Source organism: Oncorhynchus keta, chromosome 34, assembly GCF_023373465.1.
Source record: "Oncorhynchus keta strain PuntledgeMale-10-30-2019 chromosome 34, Oket_V2, whole genome shotgun sequence".
Taxonomy (NCBI): Eukaryota; Metazoa; Chordata; class Actinopteri; order Salmoniformes; family Salmonidae; genus Oncorhynchus; species Oncorhynchus keta.
This window is the reverse complement of record NC_068454.1, coordinates 36043039-36064291: the sequence shown is the minus strand read 5'-3', so window position 1 is coordinate 36064291 and position 21253 is coordinate 36043039. Positions and strand designations below refer to the sequence as shown.

The window sequence follows — 21253 nt, the reverse complement described above, 5'->3', positions numbered from 1 at the left end:
CTGGCTAAGAAAGCTAACAGGAAGTAAAACTATGTTCTACATAAACCAGTATGATTCCTCCCAGGCAACATTTCTGTCCAGATAGAGGGCCCTTTACCAGGATCACAGCACAGTGAGTGACTGGGAGAACAATAGGAACATTCTACTGTGCTTTCTGTTTTCAATAGAGCACTACAACACAATTCTCATGAGGTCAAATGAAGTCCGAGAATGTCAGGCTTAAGACACTGTTTAAAATGCAAAAAGACACGCCGGCTGCTCCACTGTCCTTACATCTATGGCGCTCAACAGAAGCTCAGCATACATAAACAGGAACGACATGAACAACAGTTGTATCTGGTGAAATTGAAAATATGTGAAAAATACAGCACCAGATTTGTTTGGTCAATAATGCAAATATCAACATATTTTTTCTTTGAAGTCAAGGCTCCAGGGTAATGGCTAATGGCTTTATCTATTTAACAAACACCAACACAGACAGGCCCTTAATAATAATTTCTTAACCTTGTTACTGCATCTCAGGCCTATGTGAAAAAGCAATTCCCTAACCACCATTTCTGTCAGTGCATCAGTTTGCTTGTGTGTGTGTGTGTGTGTGTGTGTGTGTGTGTGTGTGTGTGTGTAAGTGGATGCCTACATGTTTTATGCATTTTATTGCAGTAGTGTCTGAGCTTCTTGTTACTCTGGCCAAAATACACTACATGACCAAAAGTATGTGGACATGTGCTCATTGAGCATCTCATTCCAAAATCATGGGCATTATTATAGAGTTGATCCCCCCTTTGCTGCTATAACAGCCTCCATTCTTCTGGGAAGGCTTTCCACGTGATGTTAGAACATTGCTGAGGGGGACTTGCTTCCATTCAGCCACAAGAGCATTAGCGGGGTCGGGCACTGATGTTGGGTGATTAGGCCTGGCTCGCAGTCGACGTTCCAATTCATCCCAAATGTGTTTGATGGGGTTGAGGTCAGGGCGCTGTGTAGGCCAGTCAAGTTCTTCCACACCGATCTCGACAAACCATTTCTGTATGGACCTTGCTTTGTGCAAAGGGGCATTATCGTGCTGAAACAGGAAAGGGCCTTACCCATACTGTTGCCACAAAGTTGGAAGCACAGAATCGTCTAGAATGTCATTGTATGCTGTAGTGTTAAGATTTCCCTTCACTGGATCTAAGGAGCCTAGGCCAAACCATTAAAAACAGCCCCAGACCATTATTCCACCTCCACCAAACTTTAGAATTAGCAATACTCATTCGGGCAGGTAGTGTTCTCCTGGCGTCCACTAAACCAAGATTTGTCCATCAGACTGCCAGATGGTAGAGCGTGATTCATCACTCCAGAGAGCGCATTTCCACTGCTCCAAAGTACAATGGCGGTGAGCTTTACACCACTCCAGCCGCGCTTGGCTTTGAACCTGGTAATCTTAGGCTTGTGTGCTGCTGCTCGGCCATGGAAACCCATTTCATGAAGCTCCCGACGAACAGTTCTTGTGCTGATGTTGCTTCCAGAGGCAGTTTGGAACTCGGTAGTAAGTGTTGCAAACAAGGACAGATCATTTTTACGCGCTACGTGCTTCAGCACTCAACAGTTCCGTTCTTTGGGTTTGTATGGCCTACCACTTCGCGGCTGAGGCGTTGTTGCTCCACAATAACAGCACTTACAGTTGACCGGGGCAGCTCTAGCAGGGCAGATATTTGACGAACTGACTTGTTGGAAAGGTGGCATCCTATGACGGTGCCACATTGAAAGTCACTGAGCTCTTCAGTAAGCCCATTCTACAGCCAATGTTTGTCTTTGGAGATTGCATGGCGGTGTACTCTATTTTATACATAAAATAGAGTATGAAATAGCCGAATCCACTCATTTGAAGGGGTGTCCACATACCTTTGTATATACTGTATACTGTAGATACAATAACACATTCCTATTTCGTCAGGTTAATCTCAACATCTTTAAAATAATAAAGGAAACACCCAGTCTCTGTTCTGAATGAAGTATAATTTTACACAACACCCAAAATATCTTGTGTATTTCCAGTGTGAGCAGATGTACTAGTCTAAACTTCCCAAAGTACCCAGACACTGCATGAATGAGGTGAGAGAAGAGACACAGCTCGGCTGGAAGTCTGTGTTTTGAGTGGTTTCTGAGCTGTCTTCATGTTTGATGTGATTGGACCCCTGTCTCTCTCAACCCAAAAGTGAGGATCTGCTGAGGGGAAGGCAAGGCGGAGGCATCAACAGCCTCCACAGAGTCGGGCTTGAAGACAAGGATCAAACAAACACACACACACGCTGACTGACTGATACGCCTCAAACATCTACTGCTCGCTTCCTCCGTCATTGGCTTGACTTATCATAACAGTCTGATGCTGATCACTCAAACAATGTCATGTACCCACTGACATCCAAAGGAACTCACAGGTGTGGGGGCTGCGAGTTGAAGATATCAAGGGGGTAATCGTTTATTTAGATTCTCTGCTACCTGTGGTGGCTATACAGTATCTGCCTTCAATATTTGTGACATTTCATATTGCTTTGTTCTGCAGTTGCATAGCAACTGTTGGTGAATACAATTCATTCATTTCATATGGATGCAATAAAAATAAGTATTTTTCAGATTCTAAGATCTTAAAAGGGTCATTTGAACCTGAAATCCACTTCATTTTAAAATACTCCACTGGAAGAATGTGCATGTCCATACAGTAAGACATGGTATAGGGTTGCTTCCCCCTTTTTCAATTTGCAGAACTGACACCTGACAAATGCTACCCTTCCCCACAAATGGCTTTGGTGCAGACCAGCACTTAGTATGTTGCCATAATGTCTGCTTGACTCTCCCCTATCTCTCCCTGGACTGCTTGCTCCTTTGAGCGCATTACACCATTTGCAGAGCAGGTATTATTCTAATGATACAGGCTCATCAAAGCACGTCCTATTATTAGAATCAATCAATAGCCACATCACTGCTTTGCAACACTGAATAACAGAAATACACGGTGTACCCATAATGAGAATGCAGTCTTTGATACTTTGAGAACATTTTGAAGCCTTGATATATCCTTGGGTATATCTTTTCATATGAGAGGTTTAGAAAAATGGGTAAACACCAAGCCTACGCTGGTATTTATGCTGTAATAAGTGTAATTGAATGCCAAACTCTGATTGATCATGGGTAAACTAAAATGCCAGGCGATATATAAACGTGTGTCTCTAGTTACTCAGGCAGTGCCTCCAGTCAAAAAGCTGAGTGTCTTAGTCAAAAACTGTGAACTGCTGGGATGTGATGTACTACACCAGCTCCTTTAACTCAATAAAGTCCCCCAGCAGCACTCGGCATAGATGTCACATCTCACTGTAGCCGGGTGCCAGGACACCTCCTCTGGGGTGTCTTATTCCATTATGCTTACACCCAATCTCTTCTGATGAGTTGAGGCCCCGTGGATCACAGCGCCTTTGCCCCCGCCACATGACCTGTGTCTCAGGTCCCTGGGTAATGTCAGAGGTGAGGTGGGGACATGGCGGCTGCCAGGGAACCCAGGATGTGTGTCAATACCACAGATGCTAACAACTCATCCCCAGGGTTTGCTCATAGAGAGGGTTCCAATCAGGCTGCCCTGGCTGGAAATGGGGGACTGATATGGCCTGGAGGTGCATGACGTGATCACACATGATTGTGGTTCACGGAGTTCATCATGCTTGCTGGTAATGAATGGCCCGCAGTGGAAAGGTTGAGTTTGTTGGATGTTCATGGGTTATACATCTGATTCTCCGCAGGCAGCCAAATCACCTTGGGTTTCCTCGTGCCTTTGACCGTATAATACTGTAGCTGCGCTAAGATCCCATGATGCATACCCTATTTATCATGAATTATGATGAACATAAACCCATTGACCAGCAACAGTTGCATAAGGACTCAATTTCCAAACAGGATATTAACTGTTTTCTAGCCTTGATGTCCAGGCTTCTCCTCGGACTACGCAGAACAGTTTACACAGTATTGTCAACACCGATAATGGTAACAAACGCATGCAATTCCGGTAAATTGCTTGTGACCACCGAAGCAGGGGAAGCAAATTGTATCTATAAGGCCAGTGTTCTAATGTTGATATTAACTGTGAACACGATCTAGAAAACAGTTGTTTTTGTTGTTGAGTGGAGCAAATACCAAGCATACATCTCTTGCTATGCCTTTAATCTTCCTTTGCACTGGATCGAAACTACACACACTCCTAAGGCAGTGATATACTGCAGCAACAGCTAGCTGCATTAAGATTGTATCACATCAAACAGAATACTTACAGAAAGATTAATGGGGACGGTATACAGACTTAACAAATATTGGACGATAGAGATACAAACATCCATAGCAAATAATATTTCCTCGTAGCTTGGAGACAGATACTCTTCCCATGCTTAAGAATTCCTTGTGAATAACGGGAGGCCCCATCAGTAGTCATTATAGAGCACTCGAGAGGGCAGCCCTGAGCCTCAACCCAAAAGCCCATAGGCCCATACAAAGAGGTGGTGCTGGTGGTAAGTCAGTGGTAAGTCAGTAATATTATACTGTAGGGGATCTTCTGGGAGAGAACAAAACCTCACCCAGAAAGTAAATTAGAACACCTTCAGCTTGTTCAAGAATGTGTTGGATTCTGTTAAAAGCCTACTTCTTTCCGCACCAGTAAAATTCATTCCAACACCAACTCCAACACCAACAAATTGCTCCGTTTTATGATCTCAGGTTTTGGAATTAAATATTTATATGTGATAATGATGGATCCAACACAATCAGTCCATTGTTCAATTCTGGGAAAAGTTTTGATATAAATCTATGACAATAATTGTACATTATACAATTGGGTCAAAGGATTCTGGAGAAAATTCCCTTTTTTCAATGGGAAGTGGTTTATTCCTTATCAGAATTAGCATTCTCACCGCTGCACAATAGCAGCAAATTAGTCAAAAGCTAAAAAAAAAAACTAAACTCATGGAAAAATACTACAATTTACTAAAGAATACTACAGTACTTACTATAGAATTCTAGTATTTTATAGTAAACTGTATATTGTAGAATACTGTCACACCCTGATATGTTTCACCTGTCCTTGTGATTGTCTCCACCCCCCTCCAGGTGTCACCCATCTTCCCTTTTACCCTCTGTGTATGTACAGTTGAAGTCGGAGGTTTACATACACCTTAGCCAAATACATTTACACTCAGTTTTTCACAATTCCTGACATTTAATCCTAGTAAAAAAGTCCATGTCTTTGGTCAGTTAGGATCACCACTTTTTTTTAAGAATGTGAAATGTCAAAATAATAATAGAGAAAACTAGTTCTTCCTGCTTTTATTTCTTTCTCTTTCTCATCACATTCCCAGTGGGTCGGAAGTTTACATACAGTCAATTTGTATTTGGTAGCATTGCCTTTCAAATGTTTAACTTGGGTCAAACGTTTCGGGTAGCCTTCCACAAGCTTCCCACAATAAGTTGGGTGAATTGTGGCCCATTCCTCCTGACAGAGCTGGTGTAATTGAGTCAGGTTTGTAGGCCTCCTTGCTCGCACATGCTTTTTCAGTTCTGCCCACAAATTTTCTATAGGATTGATGTCAGGGCTTTGTGATGGCCACTCTAATACCTTGACTTTGTTGTCCTTAAGTCATTTGCCACAACTTTGGAAGTATGCTTGGGGTCATTGTCCATTTGGAAGACCCATTTGCGACCAAGCTTTAAATTCTTGACTGATGTCCTGAGATGTTGCTTCAATATATACAGATAATTTTCCTTCCTCATGAAGCCATCTTTTGTGAAGTGCACTCGTCCCTCCTGCAGCAAAGCACCCCCACAACATGATGCTGCCACCCCCGTGCTTCACAATTGGGATGGTGTTCTTCGGCTTGCAAGCCTCCCCCTTTTTCCTCCAAACATAACGATGGTCATTTTGGCCAAACAGTTCTATTTTCGTTTCATCAGACCAGAGGCCATTTCTCCAAAAAGTACGATCTTTGTCCCCATGGGCAGTTGCAAACCGTAGTCTGGCTTTTTAATGGCGGTTTTGGAGCAGTGGCTTCTTCCTTGCTGAGCGGCCTTTCAGGTTATGTCGATATAGGACTCGTTTTACAGTGGATATTGATATTTTTGTACCTGTTTCCTCCAGCATCTTCACAAGGTCATTTGCTGTTGTTCTGGGATTGATTTGCACTTTTCACACCAAAGTAAGTTAATTTCAAGAAGACAGAACGTGTCTCCTTCCTGAGCGGCATGACGGCTGCGTGGTCCCATGGTGTTTATACTTGGGTACTATTGTTTGAACAGATGAACGTGGTACCTTCAGGCATTTGGAAATTGCTCTCAAGGATGAACCAGACATAATTAATTAATTATAAATTAATTATAAGTGAAATTATCTGTCTGTAAACAATTGTTGGAAAAATTACTTGTGTCATGCACAAGGTAGATGTCCTAAAAATGAGTTTTAATGACTCCAACCAAAGTGTATGTTAACTTCCGACTTCAACTGTATACCTGTGTTCTCTGTTTGTCTGTTGTCCATTCATCTTGTCTCGTCAAGTCAACCTGCGTGTTTTTCCATGCTCCTGCTTTTTCCAATTCTCTGTTTTTCTAGTCCTCCCGGTTCTGACCTTTGCCTGCCCTGACACTGAGCCTGCCTGCCACTCTGTACCTCCTGGACTCTGACCTGGTTTATGATCTTTTGCCTGTCCACAACCTGTCTCTTGCCTGCCCCTTGTTTTATAATAAATATCAGAGACTCGAATCATCTGCCTCCCTTGTCTGCATCTGCGTCTCACCCTGTATCGTTATAGAATACTGTTATCCACACTGTATTTTCCCTCAATCCTTTCTAGTACTTACTATATAATTGTGTAGTATACTGTAGAATAATATACTCCACTCTGTAGTATCCCTCGAACGTTTAGTGCTCACTATAGAATCTTGTAGTATACTGTAGAATACTACAAAATGATCTTCAATGCTGTAATGTTCAATCTGATACTATTTAACACCTGGTTTAGTCTGGAAATATATTGGTAACATTTTCTTGGCTACTGTACTGAAATTTGTATATGTTTTGTACACCAAGTGTATGTTTGATTTGCAGGCAGGTACGCATAGACAAAAGCCTCTGAAAACGATATTCAACGCTCCCACCCCTGCTAACATTTTCTTGGCTACTGTACTGATATTTTGATATATAAACACACACACACACACACACACACACACACACACACACACACACACACACACACACACACACACACACACACACACACACACACACACACACACACACACACACACACACACACACACACACACACACACACACACACACACACACACACACACTACTGGTCAAATGTTTTAGAACACCTACTCATTCAAGGGTTTTTCTTTATTTGTACTATTGTTTTACTACTACTTCATGAAGCTGGTTGAGAGAACGCCAAGAGTGTGCAAAGCTGTCATCAAGGCACGTCATCAAATTTGAAGAATCTCAAATAAAATAAAAACATTTAAAAACCATTTAAAAAAATGGTTACTACATGATTCCATATGTGTTATCTCTTAGTTTTGATGTCTTCACAATTATTCTACAAAGTAGAAGATAGTAAAAATAAAAAAAAACCCTTGAATGAGTAGGTGTTCTAAAACTTTTGACTGGTAGTGTGAGCTGTCTCACAAGTCCTCAACTGGCAGCTTCATTAAATAGTACCTGCAAAACACCGGTCTTAACATCAACAGTGAAGAGGCGACTCCGGGATGCTGGCCTTCTAGGCAGAGTTGCAAAGAAAAAGCCAAATCTCAGACTGGCCAATAAAAAGAACAGATTAAGATGGGCAAAAGAACACAAACACTGGACAGAGGAATTCTGCCTAGAAGGTCAGCATCTTCCCTTCACTGTTGACGTTGAGACTGTGTTTTGCAGGTACTATTTAATGAAGCTGCCAGTTGAGTACTTGTGAGGCGTCTGTTTCTCAAATTAGACACAATAATGTACTTGTACTCTTGCTCAGTTGTGCACCGGGGCCTCCCACTCCTCCTATTCTAGTTAGAGACAGTTTGTTGTGTTCTGTAAAGGGAGATCTTCAGTTTCATGAAAATGTATCGCATGGAATAGCCTTCATTTCTCAGAACAAGAATAGACTGACGGGTTTCAGAAGAAAGTTATTTGTTCCTGGCCATTTTGAGCCTGTAATCGAACCCACAAATGCTGATGCTCCAGATACTCAACAAGTCTAGAGAAGGCCAGTTGTATTGCTTCTTTAAATCAGCAGAACAGTTTTCAGCTGTGCTTACATAATTGCAAAAGGGTTTTCTAATGATCAATTAGCCTTGTAAAATGATCAACTTGGATTAGCTAACACAACGTGCCATTGGAACACAGGAGTGATGGGTGCTGATAATGGGCCTCTGTACGCCTATGTAGATATTCCATTAAAAAATTGGACGTTTCCAGCTAAAATAGTCATTTACAACATTAACAATGTCTATACTGGATTTCGGATCATTTTGATGTTATTTTAATGGACAAAAAATGTACGGTAGTGTATATATATATACATATTTAAATGTATTACAGATTTAGATTTTGTAATATTATGTATTTTGATATCATGATATTTGATGTGTATGACAACAGTGCCATGACCTTCTACGATCAATCAATCTCTATAGGTACAGCACCTTTCCACTCCTGTAATTCAGCCCTTTTCCTTTAGCCTGAAACAATCAAATGAAGTTCCGCTTATTTTAGCCATGAATTCTACTAGACTCACTGAACATTTCACATGTGGTTCTACGTGAAATACCTCAGTCATATTTCATTTGCTTGGCCCATTTGCTTCCCGCCTAAGGCGAGAAAAGATAAATAAATAAAGTTGCTGGTCTTGCCACCTGAGAGAGAAATAAAACAAAACAAATATTATTTTCAGAAATAATTTACAACTTGTAGAGTCCATGCCCCAACAAACTGAAGCTGTTATGAGGGCAAAAATGAGGAGATTCAACTCAAAATTAGGAAGGTGTTCCTAATGTTTGATACACTCAGTGTACAGCGCATTCGGAAAGTATTCAGACCCCTTGACTTTTTCCACATTTTGTTATGTTACAGCCTTACTCTAAAATGTATTAAATTGTTCCCCCCCCCCATCAATCTACACACAATGCCCCATAATGACAAAGCAAAAACAGGTTTTCAGACATTTTTGCAAATGCATTAACAAAAACTGAAATATTACATTTACATAAGAATTCAGGCCCTTTACTCAGAACTTTGTTGAAGCACCTTTGGCAGCAATTACAGCCGTGAGTCTTCTTGGGAATGACGCTACAAGCTTGGCACACCTGTATTTGGGGAGTTTCTCTCACTCTTCTCTGCAGATCCTATCAAGATCTGTCAGGTTGGATGGGGAGCGACACTGCACAGCCATTTTCAGGTCTCTCCAGAGATATTCAATCGGGTTCAAGTCCGGGCTCTGGCTGGGCCACTCAAGGACATTCAGAGACTTGTCCTGAAGCCACTACTGAATTGTCTTGGTTGTGTGCTTAGGGTTTCTGTCCTGTTGGAAGGTGAACCATTGCCCCTGTCTGAGGTATTGAGTGTTATGGAGAAGGTTTTCATCAAGGGTCTCTCTGTACTTTGCTCCGTTCATCTTTCCACCAATCCTGACTAGTCTCCCAGTCTACGACGCAGAAAAAAACATCCCCACAGCATGATCCTGCAACCACCATGCCTCACTGTAGGGATGGTGCCAGGTTTCCTCCAGACGTGAAGCTTGGCATTCAGGCCAAAGAGTTCAATCTATGTTTCATCAGACCAGAGAATCTTGTTTCTCATGGTCTGAGAGTCTTTCTGTTACTTTTGGCAAACTGCAAGCGGGTTGTCATGTGCCTTTTACTAAGGAGTGGCTTCCGTCTGGCCAGTACCATAAATGCTTGATTAGTAGAGTGCTGCAGGGATGGTTGGCCTTCTGGAAGGTTATCTTGTCTCCACAGAGGAACTCTAGAGCTCTGTCAGAGTGACCATTGGATTCTTGGTAACCTCCCTGACCAAGGCCCTTCTCCCCCAATTGCTCAGTTTGGCCAGGCGGCGAGCTCTAGGAAGAGTCTTGGTGGTTCCAAACTTCATCCACTTATGAATGATGGAGGTCACTGTGTTCTTGGGGACCTTCAATGCTGCAGAAAATATTATGTTACCCATCCCCAGATCTGTGCCTCAACACAATCCTATCTCGGAGCTCTACGGACAATTCCTTCAACCTCATGGCTTGGTCTTTGCTCTGACATGCACTGTCAACTGTGGGACCTTATATAGACAGGTGTGTGCCTTTCCAAATCATGTCCAATCAATTTAAATTTACCACAGGTGGACTCCAATCATGTTGGATGATCAAGGATGATCAAGGATGATCAGTGGAAACCGGATGTACCTGAGCTCAATTTTGAGTCTCATAGCAAAGGGTCTGAATACTTATGTAAATAAGGTTTTTCTGTTTTTTATTTGTAATACTTTTGCAAACATTTCTAAATACCTATCTATGCTTTGTCATTATGGGGTATTGTGTGTAGATTGATGAGAATTATTATTTTTAAAATCCATTTCAGTATAAGACTGTAAAGTACACTACCGTTCAAAAGTTAGAAATGTCCTCACATGAAATGAGTTGCAAAATGAATTGTAAATATAGTGAAGACATTGACAAAGTTAAAAATAATGATTTTTTAATTTAAATAATAATTCTGTCCTTTAAACTTTGCTTTCGTCAAAGAATCTTCCATTTGCAGCAATTATAGCCTTGCAGACCTTTGACATTCTAGTTGCCAATTTGTTGAGGGAATCTGAAGAGATTTCCCCACATGCTTCCTGAAGTAACTCCCACAGGTTGGACTGGCTTGATGGGCACTTCTTACGTACCATATGGTCAAGCTGCTCCCACAACAGCTCAATAGGGTTCAGATCCGGTGACTGTGCTGGCCACTCCTCTGTCCAGTGTCTCTGTTCTTTTGCCCATCTTAATCTTTTATTTTTATTGGCCAGTCTGAGATATGGCTTTTTCTTTGCAACTCTGCCTAGAAGGCCACCATCCCGGAGTCACCTCTTCACTGTTGACATTGAGACTGGTGTTTTGCGGGTACTATTTATTGAAGCTGCCAGTTGAGGACTTGTGAGGCGTCTAGACGTTCTAATGTACTTGTCCTCCTGCTCAGTTGTGCAACCGGGGCCTCCCACTCCTCTTTCTATTCTGGTTAGAGCCAGTTTGCACTGTTCTGTGAAGGGAGTAGTACACAGCGTTGCACCAGATTGTCAGTTTCTTGGCAATTTCTCACATTAATTTCTCAAAACATGAATAGACTGACGAGTTTCAGAAGAAAGTTATTTGTTCCTGGCCATTTTGAGCCTGTAATAGAACCCACAAATGCTGATGCTCCAGATACTCAACTAGTCTACAGAAGGCCAGTTGTATTGCTTCTTTTATCAGGACAACAGTTTTCAGCTGTGCTAACATAATTGCAAAAGGGTTTTCCAGTGATCAATTAGCCTTTTAAAATGATAAACTTGGATTAGCTAACACAACGTGTCATTGGAACAGGAGTGATGGTTGCTGGTAATGGTGACCCCAAACTTTTGAACAGTACTGTCCATTTGTGGGGGGAAAGTCAAGGGGTGTGAATACTTTCCCAAATGCACTGTATGCTACACACTGTAGTATCCTTTGATCATGTAGCACTTACTGTAGAATTTTGTAGTATACTGTAGAATAGGATCTTTCATTCATTAATAGCACTTTCTATAGAATGTTGTACTTCATGGCAATAGACTGTCCCATAAGAATGTTTACCTGATAATCACGGCATGAAGTACATTATTACGGAAATAAGTCATGGTTAACACCCTCATACCCAAATGGAAAAAATACTATGATTGACTACATAATACTATAACACTACTATATAATTATGTACTACATTGTAGTAAACTGTAGTAGGTTATAGGTTATAGAAAATAGCAGAAATGTTGAACCTTGCCATTAAGACTCCTGTCCTACCTACTTACAGGTTATGTCACATTTGTTCTTCTATTATTTGTCCAGTAGGATTCTGCAAAGAGAAATCACCCACTTTGGATCCTTGAAAAGCGCTATATAAGTCCTATTCATTATTATAGTAAATACTACAGTATACCCTAGTAATATCTGCAAAATATTTTTTTTTATGAGGGCAGTTTTTATGAATGGCAGATACTTGGGCTTACCTTGGACACCCTGTTGGCCACCTCTCGACCAACCGAGAGCCCCTGGACGAATGTACGGGCTGCAATGAAGGCCCTTGTAACCTGAGCCTTGAGCTTCCTGGGCACGTCTCCAAAGGGTTTGAGCTGGTCCGTGTACTTGCTGATGCACTCCAGATAGTCATCTGTGATGACGTACTGGGAGTTGAGCAGCGTGAACATGCGCTCCAGCAACCGCGACCAGAAGTCGTTGAGCATCTCCTCCAGGTTCACGTTGCCCCCAGTGTAGTAGCGCTTCAGCTCGGCAAACAGGTTCTGGAAGACTTCTGAGTTCTGCATGTAAGGCTTGCCATAGGTCCGCACGAACATCTCGTTCAGGGACTTCTCCGTGTTCTCCAGCAGCTCCAGGAAGAACTCTTGGTCAAGAGAAGAAAGAGAGAGACAATTCAAATAATGTACAATAATAATAAAATAATAATTTCTGTTGAGAACTCAGTCGGAGTCTCAACTTAATGTTAACAGTTAGAATAGTAGAAGAGACAAGGTAGAATTTTCTAAATTTGGTTGTGCATCAGCCGTCTTTCTCTTCTGCTTTTCACTGACAGCCCGTCAGCAAAAACAATTTAGATTGGTAAGTTAGTCTAGTCAGCTATCTAAACTTCTAGTAATCATGGTCAAATTACTGACCGGGGGACCCCCATTTGTTTTATTCGTCACTCTCAGTCACTCTCACTCTCACCCTATGGCAAAATAAGTAGAATTGCAAGTAATTAGCTGTAAAACTGCACATGGCATGAAATTAGCTATAGAATTTTCTCTATGCCCGATGGCAAAATGTGTAGAATTGCAGAAAACTTGCTTTAAAACTGCACAAAAAAACTGTACGGCCCATAGCAAAAATATGTAGAATGGCAGGAAATGAATTTGGTTCTCTCTGCTGTCAAGAGGAGGGGCCGATAAAATGTTTTGCTCGCAGGGTGGGGGGACCAAAAGGCTTGGGCAGGCATTTTTCCAAAATTTGTTTACAGACAGATTATTTCAATTATAATTCACTGTATCACAATTCCAGGGGGTCAGAAGTTTACATACACTAAGTTGACTGTGCCTTTAAACAGCTTGGAAAATTCCAGAAAATTATGTCATGGCTTTAGAAGCTCTGAGAGGCTAATTGACATAATGTGGATGTATTTCAAGGCCTACCTTCAAACTCAGTGCCTCTTTGCTTGACATAAATGGGAAAATCAAAAGAAATCAGCCAAGATCTCAGAAAGAAAATTGTAGACCTCCACGAGTCTGGTTCATTCTTGGGATCAATTTCCAAATGCCTGAATGTACCACGTTCATCTGTACAAACAATAGTACCCAAGTATAAACACCATGGGACTACGCAGCCGTCATACCGCTCAGGGAGGAGACACATTCTGTCTCCTAGAGGTTAACGTACCTTGGTGTGAAAAGTGCAAATCAATCCCAGAACAACAGCAAAGGACCTTGTGAAGATGCTGGAAGAAACAGGTAGAAAAGTATCTATATCCACAGTAAAGCGAGTCCGATATCGACATAACATAAAAGGCCGCTCAGCAAGGAAGAAGCCACTGCTCCAAAACCGCCATAAAAAAGCCAGACTACGGTTTGCAACTGCACATAGGGACAACGATCATACTTTTTGGAGAAATGTCCTCTGGTCTGATGAAACAAAAATATAACTGTTTGTCCATAATGACCATTGTTATGTTTGGAGGAAAAGGGGGATGCTTGCAAGCCGAAGAACACCATCCCAACCGTGAAGCACAGGGGTGGCAGCATCATGTTGTGGGGGTGTTTTGCTGCAGGAGGGACTGGTGCACTTCACAAAATAGATGGCTTCATGAGGATGGAAAATTGTGGATATATTGAAGCAACATCTCAAGATATCAGTTAAAGCTTGGTCGCAAATGGGTCTTCCAAGTGGACAATGACCCCAAACATACTTCAAAGTTGTGGCAAAATGGCTTAAGGACAACACAGTCAAGGTATTGGTGTGGCCATCACAAAGCCCTGATATCAACCCTATAGAATTTCTTTGGGGCAGAAATGAAAAAGCGTGTGCGAGCAAGGAGGCCTACAAACCTGACTCAGTTACACCAGCTCTGTCAGGAGGAATGGGCCAAAATTCACCCAACTTATTGTGGGAAGCGTGTGGAAGGCTACCCCAAACGTTTGACCCAAGGTAAACAATTTAAAGGCAATGCTACCAAATACTAATTGAGTGTATGTAAACTTCTAACCCACTGGGAATGTGATGAAAGAAATAAAAGCTGAAATAAATCACTCTAGAGGATGTCAGTTTTTTTTCAAATGCCTTCCTCACCATCTTAAATAAGCATGCCCCATTCAAGAAATTTAGAACCAGGGACAGATATAGCCCTTGGTTCTCTCCAGACCTGACTGCCCTTAACCAACACAAAAACATCCTATGGCGTTCTGCATTAGCATCGAACAGCCCCCGTGATATGCAGCTTTTCTGGGAAGTTAGAAACCAATATACACAGGCAGTTATAAAAGCCAAGGCTAGCTTTTTCAAGCAGAAATTTGCTTCCTGCAACACAAACTCAAAAAAGTTCTGGGACACTGTAAAGTCCATGGAGAATAAGAACACCTCCTCCCAGCTGCCCACTTCACTGAGGATAGGAAACTCTGTCACCACCGATAAATCCACTATAATTAAGAATTTCAATAAGCATTTTTCTACGGCTGGCCATGCTTTACACCTGGCTACCCCTACCCCGGTCAACAGCACTGCACCCCCCACAGCAACTTGCCCAAGCCTTCCCCATTTCTCCTTCTCCCAAATCCAGTCAGCTGATGTTCTGAAAGAGCTGCAAAATCAGGACCCCTACAAATCAGCCGGGCTAGACAATCTGGACCCTTTCTTTCTAAAACTATCTGCCGAAATTGTTGCAACCCCTATTACTAGCCTGTTCAACATCTTTTTTGTCACGTCTGAGATTCCCAAAGATTGGAAAGCATCTGCGGTCATCCCCCTCAAAGGGGGGGACACTCTAGACCCAAACTGCTACAGACCTATATCTATCATACCCTGCCTTTCTAAGATCTTCGAAAGCCAAGTCAACAAACAGATTACAGATCATTTCGAATCCCACCGCACCTTCTCCACTATGCAATCTGCTTTCAGAGTTGGTCATGGGTGCACCTCAGCCATGCTCAAGGAAATCCTAACCGCCATAGATAAGAAACAATACTGTGCAGCCGTATTCATTGACCTGGCCAAGGCTTTGACTGTCAATCACCACATCCTCATCGGCAGACTCGATAGCCTTGGTTTCTCAAATGATTGCCCTGCCTGGTTCACCAACTACTTCTCTGATAGAGTTCAGTGTGTCAAATCGGAGGGCCTGTTGTCCGGGCCTCTGGCAGTCTCTATGGGGGTACCACAGGGTTAAATTTTTGGGCCGACTCTCTTCTCTGTATACATCAATGATGTCAGTCTTGCTGCTGGTGAGTCTCTGATCCACCTCTACGCAGACGACACCATTCTGTATGCTTCTGGCCCTTCTTTGGACACTGTGTTAACATCTCTCCTTCCGTGGCCTCCAACTGCTCTTAGATACAAGTAAAACTAAATGCATGCTTTTCAATCGATCGCTGCCTGCACCTGCCTGCCCGTCCAGCATCACTACTCTGGACGGTTCTGACTTAGAATATGTGGACAACTACAAATACCTAGGTGTCTGGTTAGACTGTAAACTCTCCTTCCAGACTCATCAAACATATCCAATTCAAAGTTAAATCTAGAATTGGCTTCCTATTTCGCAACAAAGCATCCTTCACTCATGCTGCCAAACATACCCTCGTAAAACTGACCATCCTACTGATCCTCGACATCGGCGATGTCATTTACAAAATATCCTCCAATACCCTACTCAATAAATTGGATGCAGTCTATCACAGTGCAATCCGTTTTGTCACCAAAGCCCCATATACTACCCACCACTGTGACCTGTACGCTCTCGTTGGCTGGCCCTCGCTTCATACTCGTCGCCAAACACACTGGCTCCAGGTCATCTACAAGACCCTGCAAGGTAAAGTCCCCCCTTATCTCAGGTCACTGGTCACCATAGCAGCATCCACCTGTTGCACGCGCTGCAGCAGGTATATCTCTCTGGTCACCCCCAAAACCAATTCCTCCTTTGGCCGCCTCTTCTTCCAGTTCTCTGCTGCCAATGACTGGAACCAACTACAAAAATCTCTGAAACTGGAAACGCGTATCTCCCTCACTAGCTTTAAGCACCAGCTGTCAGAGCAGCTCACAGATTACTGCACCTGTACATAGCCCATCTATAATTTAGCCCAAACAACTACCTCTTCCCCTACTGTATTTATTTATTTATTTTGCTCCTTTGCACCCCATTATTTCTTACTTTGCACATTCTCAAATCTACCATTTCAATGTTTTACTTGCTATATTGTATTTACTTCGCCACCATGGCCTTTATTTTGCCTTTACCTCCCTTATCTCACCTCATTTGCTCACATTGTATATATACTTATTTTTCTATTGTATTATTGACTGTATGTTTGTTTTACTCCATGTGTAACTCTGTGTTGTTGTATGTGTCGAACTGCTTTGCTTTATCTTGGCCAGGTCGCAATTGTAAATGAGAACTTGTTCTCAACTTGCCTACCTGGTTAAATAAAGGTTAAATAAATACATAAAATAAAATAAAATTCTCTCAACTATTATTCTCACATTTAACATTCTTAAAATAAAGTGATGATCCTAACTGACCTAAGACATGGAATTTGTACTAGGATTAATTGTCAGGAATTGTGAAAAACTTAGTTTAAATGTATTTGGCTAAGGTGTATGTAAACTTCCGACTTCAACTGTACATACACTGAGGTTAAAAGGGAAGATGGGTGACACCTAGAGGTGGAGACAATCATGAGGACAGGTGAAACATATCAGGGTGTGACTGTATTATACAATATACAGTTTACTATAAAATAATAGAATTATGAAAAACTAAGTTTAAATGTATTTGGCTGAGGTGAATGTAAACTTCTGACTTCAACTGTGTGTATATATATATATATATATCTACAAATACTGTACGTGCTCTCATGCTGTGTGTAGTATGGTATATCTATTGACGTTTTAACATGAGTTAACATTTTAATATTTTCATCCTTTAAAAGTAAAGGCACTGTACACCAGTTTGTATTTTGATGATGAAGGGTGTCTGAGTGTAAGAATGGCACACTTCCATGTAATTTTCACATGACACCCTGTTGCTAAATTTAAACAGTGAAGAGATGGACGTTTTTCAGGTTACCACTGAGTGTCTAGTCACACTGATACTATTTCTATCTTCACATTCTCCTATACACTTCAGAAGTGTTTATGATTTAGTAATAATATACTGCCGGTCACTCTCAATAGGCTGGCCCTATTCAAGCACACTTGGACTTCCTAGAGTCTTTGGAAAGTATTCAGACCCCTTGACTTTTTCCACATGTTGTTGTTACAGACTTATTCTAAAATCCTCAGCAATCTACACACAATACCCCAAAATGACAAAGAGAAAACAGTAATACTTTAATTACATAAGTAGTCAGACCCTTTGCTATGAGACTTCGAAATTGAGCTCAGGTGCATCCTGTTTCCATTGATCCTCCTTGAGATGTTTCTACAACTTGATTGGAGTCCAGCAGTGGTAAATGAAATTGAATAGACATGATTTGGAAAGGCAGACACCTGTCTATATAAGGTCCCACAGTTGACAGTGCATGTCAGAGCAAAAACAAAGCCATGAGGACAAATAAATTGTCCATAGAGCTCCAAGACAGGATTGTGTTGAAGTACAGATCTGGGGAATGGTAGGGAGGTGACCAAGAACCCGATGGTCACTCTGACAGAGCTCTAGAGTTCCTCTGTGGAGATGATAGAACTTTCCAGAAGGACAACCATCTCTGCAGCACTCCACCAATCAGGCTTTATGGTAGTGGCCAGATGGAAGACACTCCTCAGTAAAAGACACATGACAACCCACTTGCAGTTTGCCAAAAGGCACCTAAAGTCTCTCAGACCATGAGAAATAAGATTCTTTGGTCTGATGAAACCACGATTGAACTCTTTGGCCTGAATGCCAAGCTTCACATCTGGAGGAAACCTGGCAACCATCCCTACGGTGAAGCATGATGGTGGCAGTATCATGCTGTGGGGATGTTTTTCAGCAGCAAGGACTGGGAGACTAGTCAGGATCGAGGCAAAGATGAATGGGGCTAAGTACAGAGAGATCCTTAATGAAAACCAGCTCCAGAATGCTCAGGACCTCAGACTGGGGCAAAGTTTCACCTTCCAACAGGACAACAACTTCATGACAAGTCTCTGAATATCCTTGAGTGGCCCAGCCAGAGCCCAGACATGAACCTGATCGAACATCTCTGGAGAGACCTGAAAATAGCTGTGTAGCAATGCTCCCCATCCAACCTGACAGAGCTTGAGAGGATCTGCAAAGAATGGGAGAAACTCCCCAAATACAGAAGTGTCAAGCTTGTAGCGTCATTCCCAAGAATATTCGAGGCTGTAATCGCTGCCAAAGGTGCTTCAGCAAAGTACAGAGTAAAGAGTCTGAATACTTCTGTAAATGTAATATATATATTTTCTGCAAAATGTATGCAAACCTGTTTTTTCTTTGTCATTATGGGGTATTGTGTGTAGATTGATGATGAAAAAAAAATGTAATCAATTTTAGAATAAGGCTGTAACATCACAAAATGTGGAAAAAGTCAAGGGGTCTGAATACTTTCCGAATTCCCTGTACAGAACACGGAGTATATCAAACATTAGGAACACCTTCCTAATGTTGAGTTGCATCTCCTCATGTTTGCTCTCCTAACAGCCTCAATTTATTGGAGAATGGACTCCACAAGTTGTAATTTATTTCAGAAAATAAAATGTGGTTTGTTTTATTTCTCTCTCAGGTGGCAAGACCAGCAACTTCTGAATACTTTCCGAAGGCACTGTATGTGATACATCTAAAGGTTATTGCATGCAAATCTCTATATTTAATGCTATCTTTATTTCTTAAGTTGTCAAAAGGCACAATGGATTTTCTCCGATAGCATGGTTTAGGGAATAAATAGCATCTGCTGTGGATAACACACCAGCATAACTAGAATTGTGACCATGCTGCGATATCAAGCTTGTGACTGAGAAGCAATTAGCAAAGAAAGTGGAATACATATGGTGCAGAAAAAGGCAATGAGCATATCAAAGTAACAGACAGCAGGATATCCTCCAGTGTAATTTCAGAAGTTAATTCACTAAAATCCTTGCCAAACAAAGACTACCTGTCAAAAGGCCCATTGTTTGTTGCTCTGATTACATTCTGATATGAATCCACACATTTTGGGGATTTTTTTCCAACTCCAATATAAACTCCCTTTTGAAATGACAAAGGACGCTCTCCTGGTGTGATTCTGGAAAGCAATAAGGCCTGCATTTGTGGTGAAGGTAGATCTTTATTTCTCTAGATGACACCTGCCATCCTCAAAAACACTCCGTTGGACATGAATGGGAATGACAACGCATCAAGTACAAACAGCACCGACACATTCCATTTTTCCCTCCACATATTACGAAAACACTTTTGAAGTGATACTATAGAGGAGAATAAGTATGCTTGCCTTTCTCAACGTCTTCCTGTCCTGCGTTATTCACTTCCTACGCACAGGTTATTGTTTACCAAATGACCTATATGGGTCATCAGTAACGGGAACGAGGTGATAATGTCTCCCACCATCTGCTATCAATGATGATAGCCTTGCCGCTCAAGGAACCAGATTAAATTTGAATAGGGTTCATGCCACTTCCTCCAAATTAGAAGCACAGGGTGCAACAATTCAGGACTAATCATAGCACACACCTCCATGACTTCCATACTAAACCAAGGAATGTATCAGAGCTTGGATGAAATCTATTACTCCTGTCTCAGATACTCGTACTTTAAAAGCCAAGAGATGGAGACACTCCTATCTTCATGAATATAACAGGGCATGATATAGAACGTAAGACCCTGGGCGGTCTCTGTGCAGTTCATGTTGTTTAGCCAAGAGCCCAGAGCCGTACTGCTCTCAATATGGAGCTGTGCATTTCAATCACTTATCAGGCCAGAATCAGAGGGGCCTTGTTAAAATTGCAATGGCTCTAAGTGCTCATTAGCGCTCTGCAATGCTAGTGAAATTAAATTACATTAGGAGCAACACATTAGCGAGAATCCAAACACCAGAGAGAAACGATCCCTGGGAAATATGATCTGAAATGCTTTAATACTGAATCCGTCTTTTGCTAGAATACGTGCTATCTGCATGCAAGGCGGCTGCATTTAAGAAATGCTCAAGTTGTCTTGTCTTGCTCAGTATGTTTTTCTCCCTACATTAATTATCCTACCTGAAGACATCATACTGTAACTTAATATGCAATCTAGCATATTCTAGCTTTATCAAACTCCTTGGTGCAGTAGCAACACCACCAGACACCTTGGTTGTTCTTTCATTACAATCTCTCACACCTGCCTACATGTGACTGGGAAAGTGACCTTGATTATTTACATCCTTATCCCTTAGAGACAGTGTTGAAGATAGATTGCTTCAGATTTACCAGCAGTTGGTTTTCTACTCAACATGGCTCAGTATTTATGACATCTAAAGCCCACTGAGACGAGAGGATAAGCGTTACACACTGATCTCCAGGTACAGTACTTTATTATTTCATAGAGAACACAGGACAGTGCGTTCACTCATCTGTATTAGCGAGGCAAACAGTTGTTATTTTCATCCAAAAGTGTATTAAAAGAGCTTTTGTTGTGCTTTGAAATACATTATGCTGGAAGAGTGTAGTGGTTCACTGTTTACACTTCTCTGAAGCGTGGCAGATTAAAATGTCTCGACATTTGGGTGTTTGCATTATGGGGTGTAATTGGCATGCCATTTCTGGATTAT

General features: G+C 41.7%; 1 protein-coding gene across 2 annotated transcripts in view; it reads right to left on the bottom strand.

Annotated features, from left to right (window-relative positions):
• LOC118367017 (glypican-6-like) overlaps positions 1 to 21253 on the bottom strand; it is a 112309-nt gene that overhangs the window by 49994 nt on the left and 41062 nt on the right. For both annotated transcript variants that reach the window (XM_052493750.1, XM_035749943.2), the window contains exon 3: positions 12272 to 12663. In XM_052493750.1, coding sequence (XP_052349710.1) covers positions 12272 to 12663 — 392 coding nt within the window. The remainder of the gene's footprint in view (positions 1 to 12271; positions 12664 to 21253) is intronic.